We start from the raw sequence: 12,500 nt of genomic DNA on the forward strand, positions 1-12,500 counted from the left end.
GTGTGTGTGTGTGTGTGTGTGTGTGTGTGTGTGTGTGTGTGTGTGTGTGTGTGTGTGTGTGTGTGTGTGTGTGTGTGTGTGTGTGTGTGTGTGTGTGTGTGTGTGTAAATGAATGGATGAATGGATGGATGGAAGGATGGATGAACGAATGAATGAATGAACAATCTACTAGAATATTGTTTAGGTATAACACACACACACACACACACACACACACACACACACACACACACAGTGACATTCCTTCCCCTATGATGGTGAGCCTTGGCCTGACACGTGTCCTTTCTTCTCTTCTCTCCTTTCACTCTCATTTCTCAGCCCAGTACGACCATCAGTCCATTCATATCTATTACCCCTGCATTTGCTCACCTGGCACTCTGGTACACGAAAGCCAGTACTCACCAGTCACGTGTCCACCCTCAGACTGCTGTTTTGTCTGTTGTCAGTCTGAAATGTAAAGATTACCAAGAATTATATGATGATAGGTAATGATGATGGTAGTGATTTTTAAGTAGATCATGAATAACACAGCGAAAAAAAAAGTAGTAGTGATCTTACAAACACACACACACACACACATACACAGGTACACAAGCACCATCAAATATCACAGGTGACGTGTAATTACCTTCATTCAGGTAAATTCGTATGTACGAGTATGTCCCTTGATTATTCTCATGCGAGTGACTGATGTGCGTGTGTGTGTGTGTGTGTGTGTGTGTGTGTGTGTGTACGTGTGTGTGTGTGTGTGTGTGTGTGTGTGTGTGTGTGTGTGTGTGTGTGTGTGTGTGTGTGTGTGTGTGTGTGTGTGTTGTGTTGCATCGTGCGTGTTGCTGTGTTGTTGTGGTGGTGGTGGACGTTGTGTTGTAGCCGTGGTGTGTGGTGTTGCATTGGTATGCTGTACGTGGTGTGAGACTTCCCTTCCTTCACTTTGTTCTGTGCATAGAGGACTGTTGCATCGTGCCGCCGCGTGAGGGATGGCGGGGCTGCTGCAGTTGTGACGTGCTGTGATGATGCGTGCTCCTGAAGGCAGTCTGTGGTAGTGGATGAGTTATGAGTGTGGTGACTGATGGTGACAGTGGTGGTGGATGAGGTGCGAGCGTGGTTGTGGCTGAGGTTGTGTGGAGCGTGCCTGCCTTGTGATGGATGCCAGTGGATGAGGGAATGTTGCCTTGTCACTAGATACTGTCGATAGCACATACTCCTATATAGTCTTTTTAATATTCTTGTCTGCAGTGTTTGCGAACTGGGGAAAACCTTGTGTACTTTCCCCCTCACAGTGTTATGTGACGTGTTGTATGTGCCACATGACGCTACTCGTATGATGTGTTTGCTACTGTGTTGTATTTCCTCCAAAAAGTGTTGAATCTGCCACATAAATGACTGTACCCGCTACAAAACGTGCTGTATTCACCGCTTACCGTACTGATCGTGCCACAGAGCGACCCATCCATCCATCCTTCCATCCATCCATCCATCCGCCACACTGTATGCTACTAGAAGACCTTCTGTATTGCCTCATAGCGAGCTGTATCCACTGTCTAGAGACATGTTGTGGTCTTGTCTTGGTTGTCAAATCGGACACGCTTCTCCCAGAACGAGCAAGTGTGCGACTCACCCCCGCCGGCCAGGCATGAGTGGTGCACCAAGGGGCGGGGCGGGGGCTGGAGGGCGTGAGGGGGCGCACACTCTTGTCTCTGCCTCAGTGCTGTACCCCAAACGTGCTGTATACTATTCTAGCTCCTTGTTCTGACAATAACGGCGCCGCAGACCACCATGAGCTGCGGGCGTCCACAGCGGGGCGGAGATGCGTTATGCCGTGTGTGAGCTGTGTGTCCGGCACCGCGAGGCTGTGCTATCTAGTGGCTTGGGCCTAGTGGAGTAGCGTGTTAGTTCAGCTTCGTTATATAGTGCACGGACCATAGTGAGAGCTATCCTGGCTTTTTGTGTTGTGTGTGTGTGTGTGTGTGTGTGTGTGTGTGTGTGTGTGTGTGTGTGTGTCAGTGTGTGTGTGTCAGTGTGTGTGTTTGTGTGTGTGTACGTAAGAGCTCGTCATGAAAGCATTACTGGTCTTTTGTTCCCCGTGATCTGCTGATACTCATCCTCGGTGACTAGCAACTGAACACCACCCGGCGAGAATAACCTAACAGCATAACGTGAGGGAGTTCTGGAGTTCTGTCTCGTGCCTTTCCTGACAACTACGTCCACAGTGTAACCAGATGAGGCAGTGAGTGAATGAACTGGTGTGTGTGTGAGTCAGTGAGGCAGGAAGTGAGTGGATGAATGTAGTGAGTGAGTTTGCGGGAGTGCAAGCAGGCGTGTGCGGCAGAGTGGACAACATCAAGGTGGGCACCAGCTATCCACGGGAGGGTCGCTGCCTGGGGGAGGGACGGGAGTGGGGGAGGCAGCGGGAGGGTGGGAGGGAGGGAAGCCGGAAGGAACATTGGGGCTTTAAAGGGGAGGGAGCGGCGGCACCAGGCACGCCTCTGACTTAACGAGGGGAAAAGTGTGCAATAAAATGGGACCGTAGAGAAAGAGATGGTGTGGAATTGCAAAAAAGGAGTCATAAATTTTAAATGCAGAGCTGACGGTGCAGGGATGAGTCTTCCTTCCCGCCGTGAGGGCAGCAGCCCGCCTCACGCCACCCCGCACTCGCTCCATCCGCGGTAATGGGCGCGCACGCGTATAGACGCGCACACACACACACACACACACACACACACTCAGAGATCCTCCCCTAACCAAGTGCTAAGGCCGTCCTAACCCAGTGTTATGCATGCAAGAAGCCTCGCCCCAGCCGCACACCCACAGCCCCGCTGTCTGCCGTCACCGAGGAGCCCGGGCCTCCCCACGCCGCCGCCTTTGTATCTGGTCAGTCGTGCGGCGCCGCGGCCTCAGTCACGACCAACGATTGTGAGGGCCGGCACGTTTCAAATAACTTTACTTTCATGATTAAAACATTCAAACATTGATTGGCTTCACGTTTTTACACAATATTAATAAAGTTACAAAAAGATCCAGAGGTTAGTTTATTTCGCTTTCAGTTTATATATTTTCAACGGACCTTCAGCGACCATAACGGTTAGAGACTTGATTATGAGTGAAGAGCAGAAGGTGACACCACTGTGGTGGAGGCGCGGCGGGGCTGCGGCGGCGGGCGGGGGAAAGGGCGGGGGACGGCCGCGGCCAGACACCGGAACCTGCAGACACACACCACGTCTGATGGGCCACGGCCAGGGCGGCGCCGCTGCGGGAAAGAGGGTGTCTATGGCGTGCGTGCGTGCGTGCGTGCGTGCGTGCATGCGTGCGCGCGCGTGGATATGTGTGTGTGTGTGTGTGTGTGTGTGTGTGTGTGTGTGTGTGTGTGTGTGTGTCTGTGTGTGTGTGTGTGTGTGTGTGTGTGTGTGTGTGTGTGTGTGTGTGTGTGTGTGTGTGTGTGTGTGTGTGTGTGTGTAAGCCCTAAACTGTCACATCGTCAATGTTGTCTTGGCTTGGACAGAAATTTATTGGTGTTGATCTGTTTCTTTTTTCCATTCTCTATCCCGGTGTATATCGTGCAATATATATATATATATATATATATATATATATATATATATATATATATATATATATATATATATATATATATATATATATATATATATATATATATATATATATAAAGGTATATATAGTATATACATCTAGTTTAAGCAGCAAGTGTGTCATGCCAGTGATCGGAGTGTCGGTGTTTCCATACATTTACAATCACACTGATCGTGTTTTTCTGTGTCCTGGCATTTTGGCTGCCGTTTTTGATGGCTGTTTTGATACTGTGTATGTTTTTTACTCTCTTTTTTATTCATTGTCATCGAATGTGGTGTTGCTTCCTCTGGACAAAGAATGTGTTGCGTGTTGTCTGTCCTTGTGTTCGTTTGTCTGTTTAGCTTCACGCTGTGCTTAAGCGCGGTGCATGCTAGGAGGTCCTGGAGGAGGCGAAGGACGAGGAGGAGAAGGAGCAGGAGTAGGAGTCAAGGTGGTGATGGTGATGGTGGTGGAGGAAGAGGAGGGAAGAATGGAGGCCGTTTCTGTCTCTCCTCCAAGCAGCATCGAGTTGGGAAGGTGTGTACGTCTTTCTCTCTCTCTTTCTCTTTCTCTCTCTCTCTCTTTCTCCTTGACCGTCTGGCCGTGGTAGTGGTAGTGTGTCGTGTCTCTCTCATAGTCCAGTAGTGACTATTCTCGCCACGGAGGGTCACGCGGGGTCGGTCACAGCCCAAGTAATGTCAATGAAAAATATACCTAGGATCCACAGCAAAAAATCTTGTGTTTGCAATATTTTAAAATTTAATATTGAATGTGTTGGAGGAGGAGCCAACATGTAATAGTGTAGTGAGGTGGTGAGGGCGTGTAGTGGTGGTGGTGGCCTACCTGTGGCCCGCCCAGTGACCCCCGTGGCTGCAGGTGCGTCTCTCTCTCATCTCGCGCCTTCAGGTGTTTTCTCGGACGAAACCTGAGAGAGTATTTCGTCCACTTTTCATTCTAGCCCACCTAACCACAATGTTACCTCTCCTCCCTTCCCTCTCCTCCCTTCCCCACCTCCATATACCCCGTGAAAAAGACAACACACACACACACACACACACACACACACACACACACACACACACACACACACACACACACACACACACACACACACACATACAGTCACGTCTCCCTTAATCAAAATCCCAGCCACACTCATTTAGTTAAAGCGACACGAACACATCTCTCACTCTACACCACCACCACCACCACCACCACCACCACCGCCACTACCACCACAGCCCTCGCTACACAATCACACTGCACACACCTTACACTTCCAAAGCTCTTGTCCCAATCACTGCTACACCTATATTCACAGAAGCCGCACTTCCAGCCGCAAACATATTTTCAAAGACAACATGCAACGTACTGTACTCCCACAGCCACACCATTCAGACAGTATATCTTATCCTACTCCTCATCCCTGCCACACACAGTCCTTCTTTATTGCTCATGGCGACAACCATCACCACCTCTGAGCAGCCTCACCCAACACCCACACCTCCTCTATACATTTATATTTACCACTTCTACACAGACACACAGATTAAGATGAAGATTTTTATTGCTTTAGACATACAAATAATCTGAGGCAGCCCTAATTATAATCAATATAATACATAATATCTATAAAATTACACTAGAATATAACACATAATATCTTTTAAAATTACACTATAGTATAAGCAAAATATAAATGGAATATTAAACTTTTAAAAGTGAACTTGTTTAAAAAAAATAAACATTTTAACCATAAAATTCTACTAAGATCAACTAGAATGTAAACTAATGAATAAAAATTGTAACACACAACTCACAAAGAAAACGGTGACCAAATGAATGGATAACTTAGCTAAACTTTGATAAAAATGTATATACTATCTCAGTGACAGAGAACTGTTCGCATTGCTGCATTAACCGATGACAACACACACACACACACACACACACACACACACACACACACACACACACACACACACACACACACACACACACACACACACACACTTAGTATTCCACACAGCCCCACACTGACTCGCACCACAACAAGCATACACGAGTCACACCCCTAAGCCGCAATGCCCACCGCCCACAGTGCCACGCCCTGCACGGTACCACTGCCACAACACCTGTCAGCCTAACTACCGCCACAACACACCGCCTGCCACATAGAACTATGTATAACTGCATTTACATTCCTGAGAGATCCGTCATACTCGTGATGGAATATAACCACTCAACAAAGCTCTGTGAATTGATGCAGCACACACACACACACACACACACACACACACACACACACACACACACACACACACACACACATGGGCACGTGCACGTAATTCAGTAGGAGTCTGTCAAAACACAATTATATAAGATGTTCTTATTACAGGTATTTCAACACTGCACACTCTCACCACTACTAAACAGCCAAAGACACTTCCACAGGACCATACAAGTGTTCCCACAGCACACAGCAAACCTGCCGCACTCCTCCTCCCTCACAGTACTGAACGAATTACCACAGCAACCACACCATCACGAGGCTGAGCACAGACTCCCCCGGTCCTTCCCTCTCCCAACCGCCCCTGCCCTCCCCCTCCCTGACCCCACCGGCAGAGGGTGGCCAGCCTCCTCCAGGTTTGGCTTGGTGCAGCTGACACAGACAGCCCCAATCTCCCTTTTGCTGTCCCCTCCCTCCCTCCCTCCCTTCTCCCCCCCTTCCCCCCTCTGTAGTCCTGATAGAAGTGTGCTCACTGTAACTCTGCCATTTTCTACAACTGTTATCTCGTGTTAACTTGTTTTTTTCTAAGCCTGTGATGTGTTTTAAATATATATATCTCAAGATGTGTATTTTTCTATCTACAGTTTATCAATATGTATGTGAAAATGTTACTTTTTTTTTTTCCTTCATGTGTATGTTGTTCAACTAGTGTGAGGCCGTTTTCCTCCCCCATCCTCTGGTCACCCCTCAAAGCCACAGTCTGTCAAAGTCCTGAAGCAACAAAAGCATGCAGTCAGCGCCCCACGTTCAGTCCATGAAGACACTTATCAGTCTGCCAAGAAATGCCACTCTTGTCCCTCACTCCCCCTCGGACTTGTGGCTCGTTTTCCAGCAGCTCAGTCACAGTGCGGCTCGGGTGACGGGGGTCCTGCACGTGGGGTCCCTGGGGTAGTGCTGGAGCGACCCCCCCCAGCACCGGGTAGACCTTGCTGTGTATGCTATGGTAGTGACTAGTCCTTGTAGTGGTCACGTAACACACTGTAGTGGTGACGCAACACAGTAGTAGCAGTCATGGTGATGGTGGTGGTGGTGGTGGTGGTGGTGTACTGCCGTAGACCTCCTCCTCCTCCTCGTCCTCCTCCTCCTCCACCATCTCCTTTACCTCCTCCTCCTCCTCCTCCTCCACATTTCCTTTACCTCCTCCTCCTCCTCCTTCTCCTCCTCCTCCTCCTCTACCTCCTCCTTCTCCTCATCTTTCACCACCTCCTCTTCTTCCTCCTCGTCCTTCTCCTAGTCCTCTTCCTTCCCTCACTTGATGTGGTCTCCTTTGCCATCTAGCCCCTCCCCGCCAGTCCCCAATGGAACTCCTGGAACACTCGTGTCTATATCACGTGGTGCACAGGAGTACGCTCTCTCTCTCTCTCTCTCTCTCTCTCTCTCTCTCTCTCTAGCAGGTTATGGGTCATATAAAAAAAAATTACTGACAGACAAAAAACGTGACAAAAATGCAGAATAAAAATTAATGACACGTATAAGCCCATCAGCTAATTCAGTGTGCAATGCTAATGAGGCGCAGTACAATGGGGCTAATTGGTGCAGCAGCGACGCCTCACATTAGCACGCTCTGACGACTGACTGATGAGGGCAGGCCTTTCACTGACGCCCCGACCAACACGCCCACACTGACCTTCATTACGTGAGAGAGAGACGATCATACAACAAGGCGAATAAGACTAATATAGGGAACGACACACACACACACACACACACACACACCTGTTGACTGACTCCCCGACTCGCTGACTTGAAGCCTCGAGACCCAAGGTTCCTCTTTGTTGGCGTTAATTAACTGAGTTCTGATTGGGTGTTTGAATTAATCTGACTTGGTATCTCTTCATCAAGGCCCACCTGCTCCTCTCTCTCTCTCTCTCTCTCTCTCTCTCTCTCTCTCTCTCATTTTTCTTTAATTCCTATCATCTTTCCTCAATGAAAACAAAACTACTGATTGACTGTAAAGTTTAATCAACTCTCTCTCTCTCTCTCTCTCTCTCTCTCTACACACACACACACACACACACACACAGCTTTGTATTAACATCCACAATAATTCCATGTTTTTCACTTGTGAGTCTCTCTCTCTCTCTCTCTCTCTCTCTCTCTCTCTCTCTCTCTCTCTCTCTTTAGTACACTAACCAGTTAAAGCAACACAAGAAGACATAATAACTGTTCCTCCTCCTCCTCATCCTTCTCCGCCTCCTCCTCCTCCTCCTCCTTCTCCTCCTCCTCCTCCTCCTGCTCCTCCTCGTCTCTCATCTCCAGCAGCTCCTTCCTCGTGCTAGTCTTTCCTTCCCCTCCGAACCGACCTCCACCTGTCCTCTCCCCCTGGCGTCTTCCCCCCTTCCAGCCCTGCCCTTCCCTGGTGACCTCCCTCCCTCCTTCAGGTCTGCCTGCCTCGGGGGCTCGGGGCGGCAAGGCAGCAAAGGGAGCGGGAAGCGGCTACAGCAGCGGCCATGGATTTACCAACTACAGGGCACGAGAGGTTACTTGGGAAGGTGAGCGTCCATATCCCCCCCCTTCCTCTCCCTCTCCCTCTCTCTCTCTCTCTCTCTCTCTCTCTCTCTCTCTCTCTCTCTCTCTCTCTCTCTCTCTCTACAATCTTTCCTTCCTTCCCGTCCAGAAAAATCTTCTCTCGTTCGGTTATGTTTATTTTACAAGTCTTCATTCCTTTCTTGTTTCTAAAAATGTTTCTCTTTTCTCTCTCTCTCTCTTCGCTCCAAAATTCTTCCTTCCTTCTCTTCATTTTAAAATGCTCCTTCCAGTCCTTTCCTACTCTTCCTTCTACTCTTTTTCCCTCTTCCTTCCTCTTTAAATCACTCTTTCCTCTTTAAAACTCTCCTTTCCTTCCTCTTTTCTCCCAGATCCTGCTTTCCTCCCCTCCCTTCTCTCCAAACCCCTCCTTTCCTCCCTTCGTGTCTCTTTAAAATAATTCTCCTTTCCTCCTCTTCTCTTATCTATATACCCCCCGTTCCCTTCCCTCCACTTTTTTCCATAATCCTCCCTCCCTCGCTCCTCTTCATTCCGGTATTCTCCTTCCCTCCCTTCCCATCTTTTCAAAACGCCCCCTCCTCTTTACTTCATTCCAAAAAAAATATATCTTCCTCTCTTCTGGTCCTTCCAAAATCTTCCTTTTTTTTTTCTATCATTTCTTCCCTTCTCTCCTTCTCTTCCTTTCTTTCCAAAACCCTCCACTCCCTCTACCTCCCCCTCCCCCTCTCTACTTTCATTTCCCTGTCTCTTTCCCACCAACTGCAATCTTCTTCTTTCCGCCCTTCTCTTCTATCCGAAACCCTTTCCTCCCTTCCTGCTTACCTGTCCTGCTCTGCCCGTCTCCCTGCAACTCCAATTTTCTTTCTTTTCACCTCGCAACAATTCTCCATTCCTTTCTTTCCTGTCCTCTTCCTCCCTTCCCTTGTCTCCCTCTCTCATACCTTTCTGCATCTATTTAGCTCCTATCCTTCTTAGTCTCTTTCTGTGATTCCCTTCCTCTTTAAAGAAAAAAACAGGACAAGAGTATTATTTGATTTTATTTTCCTTAAAACTATTACTACAGGGATTAACTTGTTTTTTTTTTCACCTCCCTTCCTCCCACCCACCCCGCTCTCTCTCTCTCTCTCTCTCTCTCTCTTCTTCCATGCACAGTTTAATTTTTGTAATGTCGTGTGCTGGCCGGCGGGATTCAGGGAGCGCGTTGCTGTGGGATTAAGGGACTTGCTGCACATTGTCGGGGGTTCTAATTTCTTTCCCATTTAAGGAATTGGACACGGCTATGCGGTGTGGGCCACTTTCTTTCTCCTCCTGTCCACAAAAACCTCTGTGACTCATGTAGGTTACAGTGATTTTTTTTTCTTTTTCTCCTCTTAATTTAGTCTACACGCGATGATTTGAGCGACTTTGATTATTGTATATTTCATTGTTTTCTTTCTTTTCTTTTTTTTTTTTTTTTAATCATGATAATCTGGAGTCTGTTATGAGTGAGTGTGTTCTTTTTTTTTTACTTCTATGCAAGGTTGAGGTGATTTAATTTAGTAGACTCAAGTTGAATTCTGACGGTCTCTCTCTCTCTCTCTCTCTCTCTCTCTCTCTCTCTCTCTCTCTCTCTCTCTCTCTCTCTCTCTCTCTCTCTCTCTCTCTCTCTTTTTACAGTGAGTATTTAATATAATGTTCTTAATGTGAGTGTTAAATCCAATGTTTTATTTGTTTATTTACACTGTCTTATTTATTTATTTATTTTTTTTGTGTTGACTTTTGACCGACGTTCTTGATTTTCTTATTGCGAGAGTTATAAATTCAATGTTATTTATTCATATATATATATTTTTTTATTGTAAAGGTTAAAAGTTTCCTGTTTCCTCTTTGATGTCCTAATTACTTTTCTTATTGCGAGTGTTAAAGTTAGTCTGATTTTCTTCATGTTCTCTACGGGAGTGTCAAATTCACGTAGACTAATGCAACTGCGAACGTTCATTTCAGACAAGTATTCCTATTGCGTATGCCGAGTTTAGTTTATTTCGCAATGTACACTTAACGTAAAATTGTCAGGAATTGTTTTAACAGGAATGGTGTTATCAGTTTTATCTAACACACGAGTGGTAGTTATGGCGATAGAATAAACAGGGAAATATAACATTTTTAATCTCTTTCGTTAGTTATTTATCTATATATCATTTTTTTTTTATCTGAATCTGTTTCCCGTAAATTTAAATCTCCATAAATTTTTTTTTTTTATTTCAATTTACTATTCGAGAACTGAATTTTCATTTATTTTATTTTATTTAAAGAGGAGGAAGTCTGCGGCGTGAATGTGTACGTAGGTATACATGGAGGGCCGCCATCTTGATTACTGGAGTAGGGCTGCACACACACACACACACACACACACACACACACACACACACACACACACACACACACACACACACACACACACACACACACACACAGAGAAGGTCTTTTTTTTTTTGCCGCTGTAATGAGAACATGAAGCCATATATTAGAGGGATTTACAGAGGTGGCCCTTAAAGCAGTGTGTGTGTGTGTGTGTGTGTGTGTGTGTGTGTGTGTGTGTGTGTGTGTGTGTGTGTGTGTGTGTGTCGGTGGAGCTGCTCTCCGCATGCTGCTTTAAAGTCTAATCAGGTATATAATCTCTTAGTCGGCGCAGCATTTCCAGCAGGCGGGGAGTATTGGGAACGAGGGGATGGAGGGGAGGGGAGGGGAGGGGAAATCAGTGTAGTCTTGTTGACATTTCCAAATCGTTGTACCCTTCCTCCGTTTTCTTCCTTCTTTCTTTTCTGATCTCCCTCCCTTCCTCACGTCCCTTCTCCCCTCACCTGATGCCCTCCCTCCCCTCCCCCCTTCCCCTCGCCATGTGCCCTGAGGAGCGCCTCTCACACCAGCCATTTGTCAAGGCAAGCCGGCAGTCCGGAAGGCCGCGAGTAGCTAGCCTGTGTGAGCGCCCGTGCAGCTCGGGTAGCGCTAACAGCTGTGTCTCTCCGGCAGACATCGTGCTGGCCATGCAGCTGTCCTCCATGTGCTTCGGGGCGCTGCTGGCCCTGTGTGTGGTGGCCTGCTGCGCCTATCACATCTGTGGCCCCGCCGAGGAGCTCGACTACGGCCGTTACTCCTCGTTCAAGAACGACCACCCGCGTCTGCCCCCGGAGCTCCTGCGGGAGATCTACACTCTGCCCGCCACCACGAGCCTCCTCCAGCCAGAGTCACGGCCTGGCTCTGCTGTGAAGCAGCCCGCCACCCTCCCCCAGCCCTCGCCCTCCATCCACGCCAGCCGCCCAGCTGAGGTGGCCCAGGTCGGGACGATGAGTGGCTTCATGGAGGGACGCATGAGGGCGGCGTCCGTAGGCAGGGACATCAGGGAGTCTTTAGGAGGGCAGCGGACTGCCCTCACTGGCCACCTGCCTAACGGAAGGCTTCGTGGCCCCACGACAGGCGAGACGACGCCGCCGCTGCTCCGCCGCCCTCTCACCGTCCAGAACACGCGAGCAGATGTATGCCGGCCGCCACGTCTCCTCAACCTCAACTGCATGGTGGACGGGCGGCCCCGCCTGCTGACGCTGTCCGCCATGACATCGTCGCGGGCGGCACGGGAGGTAGCGGGGCGCGGGGCAGCCAACAGGCTGGCCGCTCATGACCAGACCAGCTCAACCTCTCGATCTGGCCCGTGCCGCCGCTGCCTCCATACCCTCGCTCTCCCACACCCACAGATTCCTTCTCCGAGCCGCACACCTCCCTCGTCTAGTGGGAGGAGTGTGGGCGCCCCATACGGGCGACGTGTGGCAAGTTTTACAGTGACCGTCCGGGATGACGACGGAACTCCTAGCGGTGAGGTCTTCGGCACCAGCGGCGGCTGCGGCGACGGCTGCTGAGGTGTGTATTGTGAGTGGCAATGAGGCGGACATAGTGTAGTTTCAGCAACAAAATAACTCTGGGACCAAACAGTCGTCGATGGTTGTAAAGTCTACCATGGAAACACAACCGGACCTTAATCTTAGAACCGTGATAGTACCTTGAAGAGGAGGAGAAGGAGGAGGAAGAAGAGGAGGAGGAGGAGGAGGAGGAGGAGGAGGAGGAGGAGGAGGAGGAGGAGGAGGAGGAGGAGGAGGAGGAGGAGGAGGAGGAGGAGAAGGAGGAG

At 48.7% G+C, this 12,500-nt stretch overlaps 1 protein-coding gene across 2 annotated transcripts in view; it reads left to right on the forward strand.

The window, feature by feature from the left end:
* Positions 1-12,500, forward strand: part of LOC135108342 (uncharacterized) — a 151,711-nt gene that overhangs the window by 138,230 nt on the left and 981 nt on the right. Inside the window, exons 4-5 of one of the 2 annotated variants that reach the window (XM_064019224.1) lie at positions 8,239-8,349; positions 11,354-12,500. The exon at positions 11,354-12,500 is cut by the window's right edge and continues 981 nt beyond it. In XM_064019224.1, coding sequence (XP_063875294.1) covers positions 8,239-8,349; positions 11,354-12,234 — 992 coding nt within the window. In that variant the 3' untranslated portion in view covers positions 12,235-12,500. The remainder of the gene's footprint in view (positions 1-8,238; positions 8,350-11,353) is intronic. The other variant, XM_064019225.1, reaches the window with a different exon arrangement.

Source organism: Scylla paramamosain, chromosome 17 (genome assembly GCF_035594125.1).
Source record: "Scylla paramamosain isolate STU-SP2022 chromosome 17, ASM3559412v1, whole genome shotgun sequence".
NCBI lineage: Eukaryota > Metazoa > Arthropoda > Malacostraca > Decapoda > Portunidae > Scylla > Scylla paramamosain.